Source organism: Enoplosus armatus, chromosome 8 (genome assembly GCF_043641665.1).
Source record: "Enoplosus armatus isolate fEnoArm2 chromosome 8, fEnoArm2.hap1, whole genome shotgun sequence".
Classification (NCBI taxonomy): domain Eukaryota; kingdom Metazoa; phylum Chordata; class Actinopteri; order Centrarchiformes; family Enoplosidae; genus Enoplosus; species Enoplosus armatus.
The window spans coordinates 112,678-134,314 of record NC_092187.1 but is presented as its reverse complement, the minus strand read 5'-3'; the positions used below and the strand labels follow the sequence as shown (position 1 = coordinate 134,314).

Genomic DNA, 21,637 nt, shown 5'->3' with positions numbered 1-21,637 from the left:
TTTAAAGCATATTGGGTTAAGTTAAAGGGATCTGATGAGGAACAACCTGCAACAAATGTGCTGTGTGGTTGTTGGGAATATTCACAACAACGTAAAGGACTTGGTTGGAATATTGATACAGTAGCAGTCGAATATGGTTTAAATGGGTTAGATTATGGGCTAAATATTGTGTGGGGTAATTTTCATCCCAATGTGGACTTGCCACTTGTGGAGCAGAAAAGAGAATGGACTGAAAGGAATGTGGATAACATTGGATATCAGAATCAGATTCAGAATCAGAAATACTTTATTGATCCCCAGGGGGAAATTGTACAGTACCGGTGCTCCCATTCAAGAGTAGAAAGCAGCATAAATTAGAAATGAAAGTATGTAAAAAATATAAAAATGAGAAATAGAAAATAAAAATATACACATTTACAATATTTTCAAATATGAAAAATAAAAGTAAAAAATATATACAATAGCAATGTATATGTATGTATGTGTATATATATATATATATATATATATATACATATGTACAGTGCATCCGGAAAGTATTCACGGCGCTTCACTTTTTCCACATTTTGTTATGTTACACCCTTATTCCAAAATGGATTAAATTAATTTTTTTCCTCAAAATTCTACACACAACACCCCATAATGACAATGTGAAAAAAGTTTTTTTGAAATTTTTGCAAATTTATTAAAAATAAAAAACTAAGAAATCACATGTACATAAGTATTCACAGCCTTTGCCATGAAGCTCAAAATTGAGCTCAGGTGCATCCTGTTTCCACTGATCATCCTTGAGATGTTTCTGCAGCTTAATTGGAGTCCACCTGTGGTAAATTCAGTTGATTGGACATGATTTGGAAAGGCACACACCTGTCTATATAAGGTCCCACAGTTGACAGTGCATGTCAGAGCACAAACCAAGCATGAAGTCAAAGGAATTGTCTGTAGACCTCCGAGACAGGATTGTCTCGAGGCACAAATCTGGGGAAGGTTACAGAAAAATTTCTGCTGCTTTGAAGGTCCCAATGAGCACAGTGGCCTCCATCATCCGTAAGTGGAAGAAGTTCGGAACCACCAGGACTCTTCCTAGAGCTGGCCGGCCATCTAAACTGAGTAATCGGGGGAGAAGGGCCTTAGTCAGGGAGGTGACCAAGAACCTGATGGTCACTCTGTCAGAGCTCCAGAGTTCCTCTGTGGAGAGAGGAGAACCTTCCAGAAGGACAACCATCTCTGCAGCAATCCACCAATCAGGCCTGTATGGTAGAGTGGCCAGACGGAAGCCACTCCTTAGTAAAAGGCACATAGCAGCCCACCTGGAGTTTGCCAAAAGGCACCTGAAGGACTCTCAGACCATGAGAAACAAAATTCTCTGGTCTGATGAGACAAAGATTGAACTCTTTGGTGTGAATGCCAGGCGTCACGTTTGGAGGAAACCAGGCACCGCTCATCACCAGGCCAATACCATCCCTACAGTGAAGCATGGTGGTGGCAGCATCATGCTGTGGGGATGTTTTTCAGCGGCAGGAACTGGGAGACTAGTCAGGATAGAGGGAAAGATGAATGCAGCAAAGTACAGAGACATCCTGGATGAAAACCTGCTCCAGAGCGCTCTTGACCTCAGACTGGGGCGACGGTTTATCTTTCAGCAGGACAACGACCCTAAGCACACAGCCAAGATATCAAAGGAGTGGCTTCAGGACAACTCTGTGAATGTCCTTGAGTGGCCCAGCCAGAGCCCAGACTTGAATCCGATTGAACATCTCTGGAGAGATCTGAAAATGGCTGTGCACCGACGCTTCCCATCCAACCTGATGGAGCTTGAGAGGTGCTGCAAAGAGGAATGGGTGAAACTGCCCAAAGATAGGTGTGCCAAGCTTGTGGCATCATATTCAAAAAGACTTGAGGCTGTAATTGCTGCCAAAGGTGCATCAACAAAGTATTGAGCAAAGGCTGTGAATACTTATGTACATGTGATTTCTCAGGTTTTTTATTTTTAATAAATTTGCAAAAATCTCAAATAAACTTTTTTCACGTTGTCATTATGGGGTGTTGTGTGTAGAATTTTGAGGAAAAAAATGAATTTAATCCATTTTGGTATAAGGCTGCAACATAACAAAATGTGGAAAAAGTGAAGCGCTGTGAATACTTTCCGGATGCACTGTATGTATTGCACTATTGTGTTTGACCATATATGTATTGCACTGACATTTAAGAATAAGTAATAGTGAGGTAGTATATGTAGAAGCAGGTCCAGATTTCCAGTCTGTTTCTTCTGAGTGTCTGACACTCTGAGGGAGGAGTTGAACAGTTTGATGGCCACAGGCAGGAATGATTTCCTGTGGCGCTCAGTTGTATATTTGGACTCTGGATCACTGTTACACCACAGTCATTAACGCTTTTCACGCCGTCACCCGCGCTGCATTGGGACACTCTGACCATGACATAGTCCACCTGATTCCTGCATACAGGCAGAAATTAAAACTTTCTAAGTCTGTTGCGAGAACTTCGAAGAAGTGGACCAGTGAAGCTGCAGAGGACCTGAAGGCGTGTTTGGACTGTACTGACTGGGATGTTTTCAGGACTGCTACCAACAGTCTGGATGAGTACACAGAGGTTGTGACTTCATATATCAGCTTCTGTGAGGACTGCTGCGTACCAACTCGGACCAGGGTGAGTTATAACAACGACAAACCCTGGTTCACAGAAAGACTGCGACAGCTGAGGTTGGAAAAGGAAGAGGCGTTTAAGAGTGGCAACAGAGCAGAGTTTAAGGAAGCCAAGTACAAGTTTAGCAAGGCGGTGAGGGAAGCTAAACGACTGTACTCAGAGAGACTACAAGACCAGTTCTCCTCCAACGACTCTGCTTCTGTGTGGAGGGGGCTCAGACAGATCACCAACTACAAGCCAAGAGCCTCTTCAACACCTCACTGGAGACATGCCACGTGCCAGCCTGCTTCAAGGCCTCCACCATCATCTCCGTCCCCAAAAAACCAGGGCCCACAGGATTAAATGACTACACACCCGTCGCCCTGACCTCTGTGGTCATGAAATCATTTGAACGCCTGGTTTTGTCCCACCTCAAATCCATCACCGACCCTCTGCTGGACCCCCTGCAGTTCGCCTACAGAGCCAACAGGTCTGTAGACGACGCCGTCAACTTGGCCCTACACTTCATCCTCCAGCACCTGGACTCCGCAGGATCCTATGCCAGGATCCTGTTCGTGGACTTCAGCTCTGCCTTCAACACGATCGTCCCGGCTCTTCTTCAGGACAAGCTCTCCCAGCTGAACGTGCCTGACCCCACCTGCAGGTGGATCACAGATTTCCTGTCTGACAGGAAGCAGCACGTGAAGCTGGGGAAACACGTCTCAGACTCGCGGACGATCAGCATCGGCTCCCCTCAAGGCTGTGTTCTTTCTCCTCTACTCTTCTCCCTGTACACCAACAGCTGCACCTCCAGTCACCAGTCCGTCAAGCTCCGTCAAGCTCCTGAGGGAGCTGAACATCATCTCTTCAGGACCTGTACTCCTCCAGGACCCTGAGGAGAGCAGGGAAGATCGCTGCTGACCCCTCCCACCCTGGACACCATCTGTTCGACCCCCTCCCCTCTGGCAGGAGGCTGCGGTCCATCAGGACCAAAACCTCCCACCACAAAAACAGTTTCTTCCCCTCTGCAGTCAACCTGACGAACTTACATTGACCCCCCCCCGAACACAAACACAAGTTATACGTTATATTAACGTACATCACCCCTGTCCCCCCTGCGTTACATTAACGCACCCACCCCCTACTGGACACTTTATTTTGGTCACTACACTGTTTGTTATTTATCTTATCTTATTTTTATTTTACCTTTTATATTCTACATATTTGTTGTCAAAACAATAGCACCTTCAGACCACGGCAAATTCCTTGTAATGTATGTTACTTAGTAATAAACAGTTTCTGATTCTGATATGCATCTTGTCACGACTGAGCAAGGCAAAAAATGAACCCACACACACGACTCAAACAAAGTACAAATATATAATAAAGAGTATTTATTTATAACAAAATATGAAGCTTGACAAAGCAAGAGATATCTACAAAGTTAACAACAGAAAATCACTCCCAAAAAGTGGAGGAACAAAACTAGGAAAAACAAGACAGTAAAGTGAACAAATTAACAAGAACACTGAAACAACTCACACAGGGACTAACAGGAAATCTTGACATGGAATTACCGCTGGTTATCATGGCACTGAGGACAAGACAAACTGCCACAAGACAAAGGGAGACGCAGACTATTTAAACATGAGGTGAGTGAACACAGGTGGAAACAATCAGGGGGACTGACAATCACAAAGGCGGGAAACACGAGGGCAGGAAGTAAAATGTTCTGAAACGAGAGGGCACACAATACTACAAAATAAAACAGGAAATGACAAGACAACATGACTAAACGAGACAAAAACGGTAACTTAACGTAAATGACGAGACATGACACATCCTGCCAAAAGTGTTTTAACAGAATGCTGGGAACATAATGAGACAAAAGTTTTGGGTGGATTGGTGATGCAAAGGCCATCAATTACAGTACAGCCCCACAGTTTCAATTTCTTCCATTCTTCCCTGGTTGTTCTCCTTGCCAAGTATAGACCTCAATATACAGCAGCAATTGAAGGACAAGTCAAAGCAACTTTCAGTATGCCGCAAAGTTTGATCAGCATTTTTCAGACTCTGTGTTCATATTCACAGATGGCTCCAAAGATCCTGTTACAGGGTGTGCAGGTGCAGCAGCTTATATCCGAGTGACTGAATCATATATTAGGAAAAGAGTGTCAGACCACTTGTCAGTATATACCTCAGAGCTATTGGCAATATTATTGGCCTTGCAGTGGATAGAAGAGAAGGAAATAAATAACACTGTTATTGCATCTGACAGCTTTGCAGCACTAACAAGCATGAGATCTGGCAGATCATCATTTAGGACAGATATTCTTAATGAAATATTTCTTTTCAATTCAATTCAATTCAATTTTATTTATATAGCGCCAAATCACAACAAAAGTCATCTCATGACACTTTACAAATAGAGCAGGTCTAGACCGACTCTTTATAATGTTATTACAAGAAGACTTCCGGATGTGCTTTGCCGTGTGAAGACGTGTGTGCGGAGGCTCCGTGTAAAAGTAGTCAAAAATATTAATATCGCCATATTTGTATCATTTTGGGGGGGCTGGACGAATAAGATTCTGTTTTGGGAGTGAACGAGTGCGTTCTCAGTGCAGTTTACGACCGAAAATGACCTCCAGATCGACTCGAACGGGCGGAGAAAAGCCGCCGGTGGTTAGCAACTTGACCTCCTCGGCTAGCAAGGGTGATATTAGCCTAACACGTGCCGACGACATGCCTCAGTGGGCTAAGGATATGATGTCCGAGATTAAAAACGGCAACGTTGAGAATACGAAATACAGGGAGGAGACAAAGACCGAGATCGTGAGGTGCAAAGAAGAAGTAGAGAAAGGAAGGAAAGAGACGAAGGCCGAGATGGAAAAATGGGCTAGGAGCGTGGAAGAGAATGCTAAAGCTCAGTTTGAGTTGCTACGTGGGGAGGTGAGGCTGATTAGCGATCATACTAGCAGTTTGGCTAATAGGATGGACGAACGGAAAAAAGAGGTGGATGAAATATTGAATGGTCAGTCTGACAGCATAACCAACATTGAGACAAAACTGAAAGAAATGGAGAAGGAGGTACTGAAGCTGAGGGGACGGAGTGAAGACCTCGAGGCACGATCACGACGCAACAACATACGTGTCGTGGGGGTAAGAGAAGGGGCCGAGACGGGCAAAAAGCCGTCAGACTTTATGGCGGGCTTGCTGAAAGACAAGTTGGGACTAGCAGTAACACCGACGCTTGATCGAGCACACCGGACACTCGGCGCGAGACGAGACGGGAACGGAGTTGCGCCGAGAGCGTTCGTCGTGAGATGTCACTACTTTACAGAGAAAGAGGAGATAATGAAGAAGGCGAGAGAAATGGAGAGAACACCGGAGGGTCGGAGCGGACAGATTCACATCTTCCCGGACTACACCAAGGAGGTAAACAGTAAGAGAGCAGCCTTCAAAGAAGCAAGAAGCCTCCTGCGGGCCTGCACGGGGATCAGATATGGGCTGCGTTACCCGGCAACCCTGGTGATTACGCCAGAAGGAGGGCAAACGAAAATCTTCGAGAGCCCAAAAGACGCCGTGGATTACATCAAGAAGAAACTGAACCCTGGGTGAAGCATATAGACTGGTTTCAGCTTGGCTAAGTAGAAATGTACACATGCTTACACTGTTGAAATGGGATGACTACTGCAAGCAGGATTTTGTTGACTAGATTTGACAATATTGACAAAGAAATATTTGTTTCAGTGTGTATTTAAGTGGGGATATGCACATGCACTCACATATATTGCTGGGTGTATGTATATATATATATATATATATATTTTTTTTTTTTTTTTTTTCTTTGTATATAGATATATAATTCTCATCCCATCCTAGGAGCTACGGTTGCCCTGTCATATTATTGTTTTGTCTTATTCAAGGTTTAAGAATTGATTTTTCCCCCTTGGCTATTGTTGCCTACTGCCTATGGTATTGCCTTTTATTTCTATTTTTAATATTTTACATTATTTAGGATCTTGCTCTTGAGAGCTCCCTCTGTTTGTTTTTCCCATGAGGTGATTAAGTCAAAGGGGTGATGTTATACTTTTAAGGTTAGGGGGTGATATACACGGAGCCGCACACGGTAGGCTTGGTGTGTAGGAGGATGATGGACCGGTTGGCCACGAGAGAGCTCGTTAAAGAGCACTGTGTTAGCGTTCATATATGTAATGTGTTATGTGTTAGCTGTGTCTGTGTGTGTGACACCCCCCCCTCCCTCCCCAGACCCTCTCCTTTTAACCTTTTTGTTTTTGCTGCCAAATCTTCAAGGTGTGATCCGGAAAGTGGGTATCATAGGGGTGCAATGGTGATTCCGGGCTGCGGACTCCTGACATGGCACCAAACATGGATGCGAGCAGAATGGACACAAAATTGATGAGCTGGAACGTAAGGGCGATCAATAAGCCGGCTAAACGGAGTAAGATATTTTCGCATTTGAGAGACCAGGGAGCGGAGATAGTTTACTTACAGGAGACGCATTTGTTGAACAAGGACCACCTCAAGCTTTGTAGGGGGGGATTCAATCAGATTTATCACTCAAATTTCAATAGTAAGAGTCGAGGAGTGGCCATCCTTATACACAGGAATGTACAATTCGTAGAAACAACTACTATAAAAGATAAACATGGTCGATATGTTATTGTGGTTGGAAAATTATTCAATATGCCAGTGGTGTTGGCAAACATATACGCACCCAATTGGGATAATGTTCAATTTTTTAAGGACTTATTCTCATTACTGCCTAATTTGGACGCTCATAATCTGATTCTAGGGGGAGACCTAAACTGTGTCCTAGACTCAACCTTGGACCGCTCTAGCCCAACATCCAATGTATTAAGTAAATCAGCACAATGCATTAACTCTTTTTGTAAAGCATATGGTGTGTTTGATCCATGGAGATTCATAAACCCAACCTCCAGACAGTACTCCTTTTACTCCCCACCACATCAAACATATACTAGAATTGACTATTTCTTATTAGATAATAAACTGACTTCTATAGTAACAGATGTAGAATACACTGGTATAGTAATATCTGATCACAGCCCGGTCATGTTGAAACTTCACTTTCCTGAGAATACGCCACCTCAGAGAATGTGGCGCCTTAATAGCAGGCTATTGGCAGATGATGATTTTACAAAATTCATAAACTCGCAAATAGTCTTTTTCTTAGAACTTAATGATACCCCTGATATAAGTAATGGCACTCTGTGGGAATCCTTAAAAGCTTATTTACGAGGACAAATAATTTCATACAGTGCTGGTGAAAGGAAGAGAAAGATGAAACGTACCACGGAATTAATAAAAGCAATAAAAGAAGTTGACCTGGCAAATTCTATGACTGCCTCTGAGGAGCTACATAGAAAGCGGATTTTGCTCCAAACTGAATATGATGTCTTGATAAGTCAATGTGAGGAGGATCTATATCTTAGGTCAAGACAGGATCTCTATGAGCATGGTGAGCGTGCGGGTAAGCTCCTGAGCTACCAGTTGAAGCAATCAGCAGCTGCTGGCAGGATAGTACAGATAGGAGATAACCTGGGAAACAAAATTATAGATCAGAAGGGTATTAACGACCAATTTAAATCTTTTTATAAGGATCTGTATACTTCAGAAACAGATGACAAGGAACGAGTGAAAATTTTTTTTGAAAATCTGGAAATACCATCCCTAGATGACGCAGATAGGGATAGATTAGAGGGACCCATGACGGCTAGGGAGATAGAGAATGCGATTCGGAATATGAAGACAGGCAAAGCGCCGGGCCCTGATGGGTTCCCAAGTGAGTTTTATAAAACATTCGCTTCTAAACTGATACCCCTGCTTTGTGGAGTATATAGGGAGGTCCTTGATAAAAAAGCTTTGCCTCAAACAATGTCACAGGCTTTGATCTCTGTACTCCTTAAGAAAAATAAAGACCCACTTAAATGTGAATCATACCGCCCAGTGAGTCTACTTGGCTGTGATTATAAGATATTGGCCAAAATATTGGCGGCTAGGATTGAGCTTGTTATAAGTAAAATAATTCATCCTGACCAGACAGGGTTTGTTGCTGGTAGACAACTTTCCAGTAATCTCCGTCGCTTGTTTAATGTGATATACACTGCTGAAGATAACATTGAGCCTGAGATTGTGATCTCCCTGGATGCCCACAAAGCCTTTGATAGAATAGAGTATTTCTATCTGTTCACGGCCCTCGAGAGATTCGGATTCGGTCCTAAATTTCGCTCGTGGATTGAGATAATTTATGCGAACCCCCAGGCTATGGTAAGAACAAACAATATAATATCTGAACCTTTTCCTCTGTTTCGGGGGACAAGGCAGGGTTGCCCCTTGTCGCCCATGCTCTTTGATGTGGCAATTGAGCCCCTCGCAATAATGCTGAGGCATGCTGCTGAGCTCGGGGGAATACACAGGGGCACGCAAATTCATAAGTTGTCTTTATACGCTGATGACCTCCTCCTCTTCCTGTCGAATCCTGTCACGAACATCCCGGTAGCTCTTGGTATTATCGAAGACTATGGGAGGGTGTCGGGTTATAAAATTAACCTGGGAAAAAGTGTCCTTTTCCCAATTAATAAACAGGCGAGGAAACTTTCATTCCAGGCCTATCCCTTTACAACAAATAAGGATAAGTTTACCTATTTAGGTATCAATGTAACAAGGAGGTATAAAGATTTATTTAATCATAATTTTAAAGTAACATTGGATACGGCAAAATTAGATATGGAAAGGTGGTCATCCCTCCCCCTATCATTAGCAGGGAAGATAAATTCTGTTAAAATGAACATAATGCCACGGTTCCTCTATTTATTCCAGACGGTACCAATTTTCATACCGAAGTCATTTTTTAAAGAACTGAATAAATGTACATCCACCTTTATCTGGGAAAAAAAAGTCCCCCGGATAAGAAGGGAGTTCCTTGAGAGACAGAGGGAAGAGGGAGGCCTGGCCCTACCAAATTATATGCACTATTATTGGGCTGCTAATATACATAAGGTGTTGTTTTGGGTCTCAAAGTTGGATGACGATGAAACTCCAGTGTGGGTACATATGGAAAGATATGCATCTAGCCCGGTGTCCCTATGCTCCCTGGTCTGCGCTCCTCTGCCCTTAAGCAAACACCTTTACACAAACAACCCTGTTGTATGTGACTCTATCAAAATCTGGGTCCAATTCAGAACACATTTTAAAAATAGAAACGCCCTCCTGTCTGCTCCCGTCTATGGCAATCACTTATTCTCCCCGGCCCTTGGGGGAACAGCATTTAGGGAATGGTATAGAGCTGGGGTGGAATGCGTCAAAAATCTTTTTAAAGGTGGTGTTTTCATGTCTGCTGCTCAGTTGGAGAAGGAATATGGAATCCCCTCAAAGACGAATTACTTAAGATATTTTCAGGTTCGAGATTTTGTGAAAAAGACATTCGCCTCATCCCTTGAGTTGCCGCGGAGTGGATGGATAGATGGGCTGCTAGACATGAATCCAACTCTTAAAGGGACGGTTTCCACGCTCTATGTGAGCATCCAGAAGGTGGCTTCCCCATCCCTTGATATCTTACAAAGGAAGTGGGAGGAAGAGTTAGAATTGGACATATCAGATGTTGACTGGAGACGGGCAGTGGAACTAATACACTCTTCTTCTGTATGTGTTAGACATGGATTGATACAGTTTAAGGTCTTACACAGACTTCATTTCTCAAGGGACAAACTGGCAAGAATGTATCAGGGGGCTGATCCGACTTGCCCTAGATGTAAACAGTTGCCAGCCAATATAGGTCATATGTTCTGGTCCTGTCCCAAGCTGAAAGAGTTCTGGGCCAGAATTTTTAGAACTTTCTCGTCAATCTATAACAAAGATATAGAGCCCGGCCCTCTGACAGCCATCTTTGGTGTGACACCAAGGGAAGCGCCACTAACAATCTCTCAAAGGAAAACAATAGCATTCTCTTCATTGCTGGCTAGGAGATTGATCCTACTTAACTGGATAAAGGCGACACCGCCATCCCATAAACGATGGGTAGAAGAGGTGATGGCACACCTTAAATTAGAACATATTAGATTCACCTTGCAGGGCAACACTAAGAAGTACTCTACGGTCTGGCAGCCTTTTATTTCCTACTTTGAACATGAGTTCTAATTAGCCCCAACATAGATGGCAGCTTTTGACCCCCCCCCCTCCTTCCCTTCCCTTCCCACATGGGTGATGGGTATGTCTGATGTCTGATATTAGTATGGTATGTCTTGTTACTGTTTTGTCTGTGGTTTAGACCTGTATTTGAGATGTATGTTTTGAGTCCTGCTGTCTTTTTTTTAATTTATTTTTTTATTTTATTTTATTTTATTTTTTTTATTTTATTTATTTTTTTTTTTTGAATGGGATGTTTGTTGTTTGAACAGAAAATTCAATAAAAACACTTTGATAATAATAATAATATAATGTTATTACAGAGACCCAACAGTTCCCACCATGAGCAAGCACTTTGGCGACAATGGCAAGGAAAAACTTCCTTTTAAGAGGCAGAAACCTCAAGCAGAACCAGACTCTAGGTGGGCGGTCATCTGCTTTGACCGGTTGGGTTTGAGAAAGAGAGAGAGAGGGAGAGAGAGAGAGACATAGAGAGGGAGGGAGAAAGAGAGAGGGGGAGAGACAGACAGACAGACAGAAAGAGACAGAGAGAGAGATAGACATAAAGACACAGATAGACAGACCGACAGACGGACTAGCAGTAGAAATAGCAGCTATAATTATAATAATAATGGAAATATGACTGATGATAGTAGTTACAGCTGTAATAATAGCTGTAATAATAGCACAGTAGATCAAAATGATTATCTGATATTAGCTTGTTTACTAATACAGCTTTAGATGACAGAGATCTGATATTTAACAGTCCACACTTAATTTTCCTATTGTTTTGTCCTATAGCAGTGGTGGTCTTAATTTTTATTAGGTTTTTATTAATGACTGCTCTCCTGTTTAATTTTGATTGAATTAATTTAAGTGGTCGGGGGGGAGACACAGTCATTATGGGGTTTTGGGTGGGTAACTGCTCTAATGGAAGCGCAGAGAAGCGTGTAGGACTGCGACTCTGCATCCTGGTCTGGACTCTGGGTTGTCACGGTTTTGGTTCACTAATAAAGTCGGTCAGATTTCTAGATATGAGAGCCGCTCCATCCAAAGTGGCATGAATGCCGTCTCTCCTCATCAGACCAGGTCTCCTCCAGAAAGTCCGCCAATTATCTACGAAGCCCACATCGTTTGCTGGACACCACCTCGACAGCCAGCGGTTGAATGATGACATGCGGCTAAACATGTCATCACTGGTCAAATTGGGAAGGGGCCCAGAGAAAACTACGGAGTCCGACATAGTTTTTGCAAACGAACACACCGACTCCACGTTAATTTTAGTGACCTCCGATTGGCGTAACCGGGAGTCATTACCGCCGACGTGAATAACAATCTTACTGTATTTACGCTTATCCATGCATGCTAACAAGTACAACCTCATAGCCGTTAGCATGACTGTAGCCCGGTCTTGCTAAAACATCCTGTTTCCTTTCATATTAGATATCCAGAAATGTATTGATTGCTGACTTGTGCACTGTCAAGAAATCATCATGTACTGAGAATGTCTTTTGCAGCAAAACACTTTGATATTCTATGTGTCATTGTTATTTCTCCTCAGGTTGTATTCCATGGCCATGTTTTGAGTTGCTAGGAGAAGGAGACCCTAAAATCTGTCAGCACTATGTCCAAGCACCAAATGATGTGAAGATTGAGTTTGTACATGAGCCAAACCCCAAATATGACACAATGGTTGTCTCCTGGAAGCCCAGTTACTATGGTATGTTGATACAGATTGACAACGAAATACTCTCATCCTATATTCTAAAGCCAATTTCTGTATGCGGTTGTGATAAGGATACATAGCATGTCTTTAAATTGGGGCGAAAGTCATACAGTTGTTTGGTCAGTTTTTAAGACTGTAGCCAGTTTTGAAATTAAAATACCATGTCAGGCAGGAGTTACGTCCCCCAAATAATTTGTCATATCAGGGTTTGACATAAAGAAGATTTACTTCAGGTGACATACAGTGAATTATTTTTGAAAGGCGAAAATTATGCCTTGCATTATGAGAATGCTTCTAAGTACAGGTATGAGAGACAGCTCGTTGAATTATTCCAGGCTTTGACAGGTGACAGTATAACAGACTTTCTTGTTAAAAGTTTAATTGAGCATGCACTGAACTGGTGTAACACAAGCAGCACACACATGCATTTGACTTTGGAGTTTGTATGCAACTTAGATGATGGCTTGCCGAGTCCGTGACACTGACTTCACGCTGTCCTTTTGTGTTTGCTGCAGGCATCGCCTTCCTGCGAGGCTTTCAGGTGTCCCTCCAGGCTTTGGGAGGGTCTGGTGTTGCCTGTCAGCTCTTTCTCTTCCACCGTAACCTCTCCATCCCGGCTTCACATGCTCAAAGGGTAGGAAGGGCCCCGCTCGCTTTGGTCTGTGCTTCTTTTTCTGCCTAGAATGCCACTTTTAACGCAAATTCTTGTTAAAAGCAGTTCTCAACAACAAACAACTAAGCAATACTTTGAATATAAATACATTTACATTTTGATTACAGATTATTTCATCAGGGAGTGGATCTTAAATCTTTCCCACCCCAAAGACCAAAGACTTTCCCCTGGGAAGACACACCAGCAGCCAGTATCTTTTAGCTTCTGGACATACTCTCACATTATGACCTGGTGTTTATGAAATTATGTTATATTTTGGGTGGGATAACAGTGACATCATCCTTCAGAAAAACTGAAAATATGCCCTTATGATTTTATCAAGCTCATCAAGATCATTCAAAAGCTGTAATTATCACACGAGAGGCAACGTCACAGGAAGTCTGTTATTTAGCCTTTTGTTATGAGAATGTCCTGAAGGACTATGACACCATACACCATTGGACATGCTCACAACGGTGGGAACTCCACATGCATACATTTAAACCACATTAACACTTAATCCAATGAAAGGAACACACATTACTGTGTTTGACTTGGTAAACGATGAAAACGGTGAGGTTTCTAATAACCCTTATTTTGATAACTATAGGTTGTATGGGGCTGATTTTGTTTTTGAAACAAATCATTTTTGCTCAACCCTGTGTACACAACTCATCTGTCTAATTTTATATGTAATCTGCCAGTTTCAAAGAAGAGATATTTGCGTCACTATGTCCCACGACGATGCATTTTATGTCTGACATATTAGAAACAGATTAGTGCAATTTGCCCATTACTAGGCAACAAGTTGCTATCCACCTGCTTCATTTCGGTTTCTGTAATCAGAATCAGAATCAGAATCAGAAACTGTTTATTGCCAAGTAACATACATTACAAGGAATTTGCTGTGGTCTGAAGGTGCTATTGTTTTGATAACAAATAAGTAGAATATAAAAGCTAAAATAAGAATAAGAATAAAAATAAAAATAAAAAATAAGATAAGATAAATAACAACAGTGCAGTGACCAGAATAAAGTAAAGTGTCCAGATAAAGTGTCCAGTAGGGGGTGGGTGCGTTAATGTAACGCAGTGGGGACAGGGGTGATGTACGTTAATATAACGTATATTGTGTTAATTGTTTTACATGTAAAAACTATGTCCTATAGCATCCCTGGCTGAATGATGGTCTAACTCTTCACAAAACCTTTATAGATGACACACAGTGCTGTAGCTCCAAAACTGTGGGAACCATGAAGGTTGAAAAGCACTATATATGTGAGACCATTTGAGTCCATTTACTTTAACATCCTGATGGAATATGTCACAATAGCTTTACAATTTTCCTTGGATTATATGCTTTAGATTGAAAATGAATTAGCATTACTATCATTTATACTCAAATACCACTTTTTAACCCTTTTAACTCAACTTAATGACAATCTCTAATGGAGTCCTATAGGTGAGCATTTGAACTCACCTATAGAATATGTATATGAAATATGTATTCGCATAAAGCATTGGAAAATAGCACAAATCACACATGAAATGCAGCTTTAATCTAGCATTACTTCACTAAAGCATGCTTCACCTTACATACAAGCTTTATAATTTAACTAACAGAACCAATAATAACACAGCTTTAAGAACAGACTCATGAAATCAACAGATTATTTAAGTATTCTGGACCATACCAAAGGTCATTAACACATCCATACATGTCCTTGAGGCGTCATCATACAATAAAGAAAAGTGTGAAATTGTTAAAGTGTAGCAAGTGTTAAACCAACAAGTGACTTTTAAGAACTGCAATGCATAAACACCATATTGTTGCCTATGAAAGACAGGGATCATGTTTTAAAAAACGTGATATCTATTTAATGGTAAATGTTTCATGAAAGAACCACAAGTTAGTACCAGAGCTACAGGCTGCAATGACCACTCTGTACTAGTATTCTGGTACTCTGGGAGGCAAATCTGACCATAACCAAGTCCAAGTCTCATATCCAAATCTGCATATGCTCAAATCAAATCATCCTACAAAAAAGTAAGTAAAAAGTTCAAATTCAATCAAAAACACACAACGTCACATCACATAAAATGGCAACTCGACTCAACAATTCTTTGGGGAAAGTGTTGATAAACATATGTCAGCTGGGATTGGCTGTAGCCCCCCTGTGACTCTCAAGGATAAGTGGGTATAGCAAATAGATGGATGAATATATATAATATATAACAGCAATATATATGAGACTTTGTATGAGAAAGCCGTTCTATTTAACCACTAATAAAGAATATGTCAAAAACTCTTATCTCAGCTTATCAGATAAGTGTGCAGTGTGTTTGAAGTCATAATTGCCACTGAATTCTGCAGGTGTACAAGTCAGACCCTTTCCCCGGCCTCTCCCTTGGGTCCCAGTATGCTGTTACCGTCATGGCTCTGCCAGTGCCTGAGGAGTGGGAGAGGTTCTACCACAGCAAGATCTTTTCCACACGCTGTAAGACTACTTTAAGCTCTAGACTAGATATTATCTCATAAAGCACACACACACACACACACACAGTTTCAGTGAACTTTGTGGTTGCTTCAGGGTAACCTTCAAAATCTAAATCCCTCCTTCTCTTGGCTTATTTACTGTACATATAATGACATCTCCTGCTCTGTCCCCAGAAAGCTCTCTGCTCTCTAAACTTTGCCCTTTTCATCATATATCTTTCAGTAAGACTATTGTCAAAACAATGGTGAATTTATAGTAATATGCGCTGGTTTTGCAGCATGTGCAGAGAAGAACGGTCTTGAGCAGTGCAAAAAAGGTGAGAATTTCTCATAGTTCCCAAATAAAGTCTGGTATAACAATAAATGTTTTCCTTCTTCGGTAATGCTTCAATTTACAGGTCCACAAATTTCATGGAAAGTAGGTGATAATTAGCAAGTTACGTATTTGAAATTTCTTTGAAATTATCCCCAAATTACCCCTAAATGTGTCCAAAATTACTGCAAAATTATTTAAGAATTATATTGTGCTCTTTCCTAATAAGCAGTTGCGGTTCGATTTTTCACAAAAGTTAAACTTGCTGAAAATCTATCAATCCATGAATAAATGCTGCAGCTCTTCAATAACCAAGAAATTCCTGCGTTTTGCTTCCCAGCTGTTGGGTAAAAGTGAAGGGGGTTAGCCCTGAAGTCGATCTGCCCAGGAGGAAAACAAAGTCTTCCCTGTGCTACCGACAAGGGTCTGGAAGCTAGCACAGGAGCTTTGGCCCTGCAGGAGGAGAAGGTTTTCAAGTCCGGGGTGGGGGGACCCAGTGGGGGAGTGGCGCCGGAATGGGCACCAGAACCGGAGACAGATGAGATGGCAACGGAACAGGGTTTAGCTAGTAGGAACTATCTAGATATCAGTTAACTTCGTATTACTTTCCTTGAAATGTATGTATGCATGTAATTATCACCTACTTATCATGAAATTTGCGGACCTGTAAAATGAAGCGTTACCGTTTCTTCTTATGATCAGCTTGACATCATGTCAATATTTTATGGTCTGGTTGTAGACTGGTATCCCAAATATATTGAGGTCCAACATGAAGGGACTGCCATCATAGTGACCTTTAACCTGGCTCCCCCGAACCTGGGCATCAGAAGCTACTTCTCACTGTGTTACGCAAACGGCATAATGAAATACACAGACATAACACCTGTGAGTTGTTTCAACTTCTGCAGCTTTATATTTTGCCAATGCCTTGCTTCTATTATGTGTATTACGGAACTATTTGATAATTAAGTGAACTGAATACTTGTATTTAATTTCCTTAGAATTCCACCAACAACAAAACTCATCACAGCTATCAGCTGAATGGCCTTCAAGAAGGAACCAATTACACTTGTGAGGTAAAATAAAAGTGGATTATAACTATTCTATCCTTAACACTGATTGCATAATATATAAAACTACAACTGTTTTCAACCTAATCTCAGGGGCTTTGTGTTTAATAAATTATATTGAAATACCAGTCTCAAAAAATATGTATTATATGGACTATCTATATATTTTATGCATTAATTTTCAACCATCGGCATTTAGCATTTAGCCAGATATTTCCCCTCAAGAGCTGGTGGAGAGCAAAACAGAGATAAAAGGAGAGTGAATATTGGACTTGCATTCATCATCACAACCCCAAATTAATGCTAATGTTGCTCCATGTCTTCTGGATAAATAGGCTGTTAGCCAACACAGTCGATATATCAACTTTATAAGGTGATGTGTCAGTGTTTTGTTTACAGCTTGTTGCGCTGCCCCCAAGTGGCCCCCAAAAGAAGTTTATTTTGTCAATCTACAAGGTCAAGAATGAACTGTCATGCTCAACATTTCTTGTTTCACAGATTGCAGCTAACGAAGTGGATGCAGTGAGGAAAACATTCAGTGTTCAAGTCATGCACATTCAAAAAGGTGGGGGAGGTTGTTTTATTGCTGCTGATCCACACAATCACTATGCATCATAGTAGGTGCTATGCAAACCTCTCTTTTCATTTTGTTGTGGAGATATAAGTGATATAATATTTAAGTGTCTGTTGGACCATGAATACAGTCTGTGTATATTTAATACATGTGTGATCAATCCCATCAGTCTTTCATCCCTTTAAGTAATACTTTGGAATTTGGGGAAATATTCTTATTATGCTTCCAGTCTTTATGCTAAACTAAAATAATCTACTCCCAGCTCTAGCTCCATAATTAGCACACAGGCATGACAGTGGTATCAATCATCTCATTTTAACTCTCGGCAGTAATTAGTAACGCATTTTCCAAAATGTCAAACTACTTCTTTAAGGTCTGTCACTGAATTATCATGTAATCACAACTCCCCACTCCTCAGAAGGTGCCTTGCAACTCTCTGTCACTCTCTCCTGGGCTTTGATGCTTCCACTGGGCCTGGCTGTGGTAGCCATACTTGTAGTCTTACTGGCTGCTCTCACCAGGAGGAGGCCCAAGCTGCAGATGAAGAAACTTGACATAAAACCAGGTGCGAAGACAAACCAAATACTTCATGTAAAATCACTGCTTGCATTTCATGAAAGCTAATCAAAATAAGTCATGATAATAATCCATTTTACACCATTTGACAGAGAACCTTTCTTGTACCTCTGTTCTGTCTTTTCCATTACTGGCATGATGTGAAATACAACCAGATTTCTTATTTTCATCCATTCAGATGTTATCAAGCAGCATCAAGAAAGCGGGACTCAGGAGGAAGTGATGGCATTGCCCAGAAACAGGCTGACCCCTCCTCGTCTTCTGATTTGCTACAGCAGTTATGATGGGCCCGCTCATGTCAAAGCTGTCATGCAGTTAGGGGCCTTCATACAACAACACATGGCCACTCAGGTAGTGGACATGACATGTCGTGGCTCTAATGCCTTTTCCTACAGGTGTGCTGATTCAGTGGAATCGGACAGGCAGAAACAAATTATGAATACATCCATCCATTCATTTTCTACTGCTTATCCGGGGCCGGGCACGCGGTGGGCAGCAGGCTAACCAAGGTGGTCCAGACATCCCTCTCCCTAGCAATGTTTTCTAGGGAGATCTCGAGGCGTTCCCAGGCCAGATGAGATATGTAATCCCTCCAACGTGTTCTGGGTCTAACCCGGGGTCTCCTACCAGTTGGACATGTCCAGAAATCCTCCAAAGGAAGGCGCTCAGGATTCATCCTGATCAGATGCCCGAACCACCTCAACTGGCTCCTTTCGATGCAAAGGAGCAGCGGCTCTACTCCGAGCTCCCTTCGGATCCCTTTTGAGGTCCTCCCCCTATCTCTAAGGCTGACCCCAGCCACCTTGATGAGGAAACTCATTTCGGTCGCTTGTATACCCAATCTCATTCTTTCGGTCCTTACCCAAAGCTCATGACCATAGCTAGGGGTTGGAAGGTAGATCGAGTGGTAAATCAAAAGCTTTGCCTTCCGGCTTAGCTCCCTCTTCACCACAACAGTTCAATACAACACCTGCATTAGTGCTGACACCGCATCAATCCGCTGGTCGATCTCACGCTCTATTTTACTCTCACTCGTGAACAAGACCCCGAGATACTTGAACTCCCTGCTTGAGGCAGTAACTCAGATTGCTCAGGCAGGGAGCAATCCACCTTTTTCCAGGAGAGAACCATGTCCTCGGACTTGGAGATGCTGACTCTCATCACGACCACTTTGCACTCGGCTGCAAACCGCCCCAGTGCATGCTGTGGGTCACAATCTGATGAAGCCAACAGAGCCACATCATCTGCAGAGAGCAGAGAAGCAATTCTGAAGTCCCCAAACCAAACACTCTCCTCTCCCGGCTGTGCCTTGAGATCCTGTCCATGAATATCACAAACAGAATCTGTGACAAGGGACACCCATCGAAAACGTATTTGACTTTTGTGCAGAATATACAGATACAGCTTGCACTATATATATATATATATACAGTATATATATATATATATATATATACACATATACATATAAGGACCAGGTGGCTTGTAGCAACGGCCCCGATGACCCCATACTCCCACAGTACCCCTCACAGGACCCCCCGGGGACACGGTCATAAGCCTTCTCCAAGTCCACAAAACACATGTAGACTGGATGGGAAACCCCACCCCCCACCCCAGTAAGCCCCCAAGGGTCCACTGTCCACAAGGCTAGGACGGAAATACAAAAAAGGATAACTGTCATCTTACAAAGCTAATTATTATATTGACAATTTCTGTGTTTCAATCTTTTCTTTAATATGAAATAGGGGTGTGTAAAATGTGTTATTAGAACACTTTGTCGTGACAGTGTTCTCCTTTGTTCTTCCCAGGTGTGCTTGGACCTGTGGGACTCTCTGAGCGTGGCTGAGGAGGGCAGTATGGCCTGGCACTGCCGTCAGATCCGGGAGAGCGACTTTATCTTGGTGATCTGTTCTTGGGGCTTCAATCGCAGACCTAAGCCAGAGCCAGAGGGTGACAACAAAGATGAGGCAGACAGAGGGCTGGACTTTGGGTCCAACGCCTTCAGCTCTGATGTAGCCATCAGACTTGTCGGAGAGGAGGTGGGACGAGCCAAAGCCAGGGGCCAGGACATGTCCAAATACATGGCGGCCATTTTTGAGTACTCTGAGGAAACAGACATTCCCACTGAGCTGAGGCTGGTATCTCACTACACGCTGACAAGTGACTTACCGCTGCTCTTCTCCCACCTCCATGGAGTGGCTCTGCATAGGCCGGGGGGTTACCTGAAGATAAACTACATCTCAGAGGAGGGCTTTTCTAAGTCACCAGCCGGAGCAGCTCTGCAGTTAGCAATCTACGAGGCTGGGATGGCAATGAGGGCAAAAAGGTATCACTCTGTGGAGGGAGGGAACTAAACACTAAAAAAAGCAATCCAATACGCCCTAACTTAATGGTGGTCCTCAGCCCAGTATAGGAGAATAGTTGGCTTACATAGCCAGACCTATCTCCACACTTCGGAGAAAGGTCTAGCTCAACCCATTATCATTCTGGGACAGGAGAAAAAAACGCTCTGGCTTGTTTGTATTTCTTTAAACCAATCACAATCGTCTTGGACAGCGCTAAGCCCAGGATGCAGTGACTGTGCCCTTGCAAAACGGTAACACGCAGACTGAAATAGTTGGCCAATGGCAGTCTTATCCCAACAGCCTACATCCGGTGAGTCAGACTACCTGAAGATAGACACTGATGATGGCCACAAACTTAACGGTTCCCTTAAATAATTGACCAACTAATCACCTCTGCCTCAGTTGTGCTGCAATGGCAGCAGCAGTGCACTTTGACCTCTAAAATGTGTTAACATGGTATATGTGTGTGTGTGTGTGTGTGTACAGGAAGGATTTGTTAAAAGAACGTCCAGTAATGTGTGTAATGGTCAAAAAAGCTATCTTAGTCTTACAAAAGACATTTTCTGTTTGTTTTCTTGCAGTGTCATGTGAAGTTATTATGAAATGAAAAACTTGTAATACAAGCATTGTACATAAATAAACAATTAATCTCATACGCGAGTTATTGAAGTTATCGTTTGAGAATGTTTGCCTTGAAGTACATACTGAACATTGTATACATGTATGTTTACAGTCATGCTTATAGTTTATGTATACATGTGCATATCTCATATATTCAAGAATGGATTAATAGGTCCCATCATTTGTAATGTTATGCTGATGTAAGGTGACGTGGATAAATGTGAGTTGTCTTGCATTTTGTGTTGTATTTTTGTGAAATTTAGATTTTCTTTTATGCATCTAATCATCTAATAAAATAAGATTAAAACAAGTTTTCTTTGGCTCATCAAATATGTCATATATGGCTTATTCATGACATTTGTGTATGACTGAATGGGAGGTATTGTCGATGCTGTAGGTTGCCAGGCTGCAGAAAAACCTCTATCTGTCTAGAGTAATTTTGGTAATCAACCAT

At 42.2% G+C, this 21,637-nt stretch overlaps 1 protein-coding gene across 1 annotated transcript; it reads left to right on the top strand.

Moving 5' to 3' along the window:
- The first annotated feature begins 5,844 nt into the window (after nt 1–5,844).
- On the top strand, nt 5,845–21,493 carry LOC139288409 (interleukin-17 receptor D-like). Its single transcript, XM_070909691.1, has 11 exons — nt 5,845–6,085; nt 12,374–12,532; nt 13,054–13,172; nt 15,562–15,685; nt 15,963–16,001; nt 16,737–16,882; nt 16,999–17,073; nt 17,566–17,632; nt 18,060–18,206; nt 18,396–18,568; nt 20,026–21,493. Exons 1-11 carry the CDS (start codon nt 5,845–5,847, stop codon nt 20,569–20,571), a joined length of 1,836 nt encoding a protein of 611 aa, XP_070765792.1. The 3' UTR covers nt 20,572–21,493.
- Nucleotides 21,494–21,637: the final 144 nt, after the last annotated feature.

Coding starts and splice junctions, on each gene's coding strand:
- LOC139288409 (XM_070909691.1), top strand. CDS start 5,845: ATGGCGGGCTTGCTGAAAGACAAGTTGGGACTAGCAGTAACACCGACG. Junction 16,002..16,736: donor TCTTGAGCAGTGCAAAAAAG/GTGAGAATTTCT, acceptor GTCTGGTTGTAG/ACTGGTATCCCAAATATATT. Junction 18,569..20,025: donor AACAACACATGGCCACTCAG/GTAGTGGACATG, acceptor TGTTCTTCCCAG/GTGTGCTTGGACCTGTGGGA.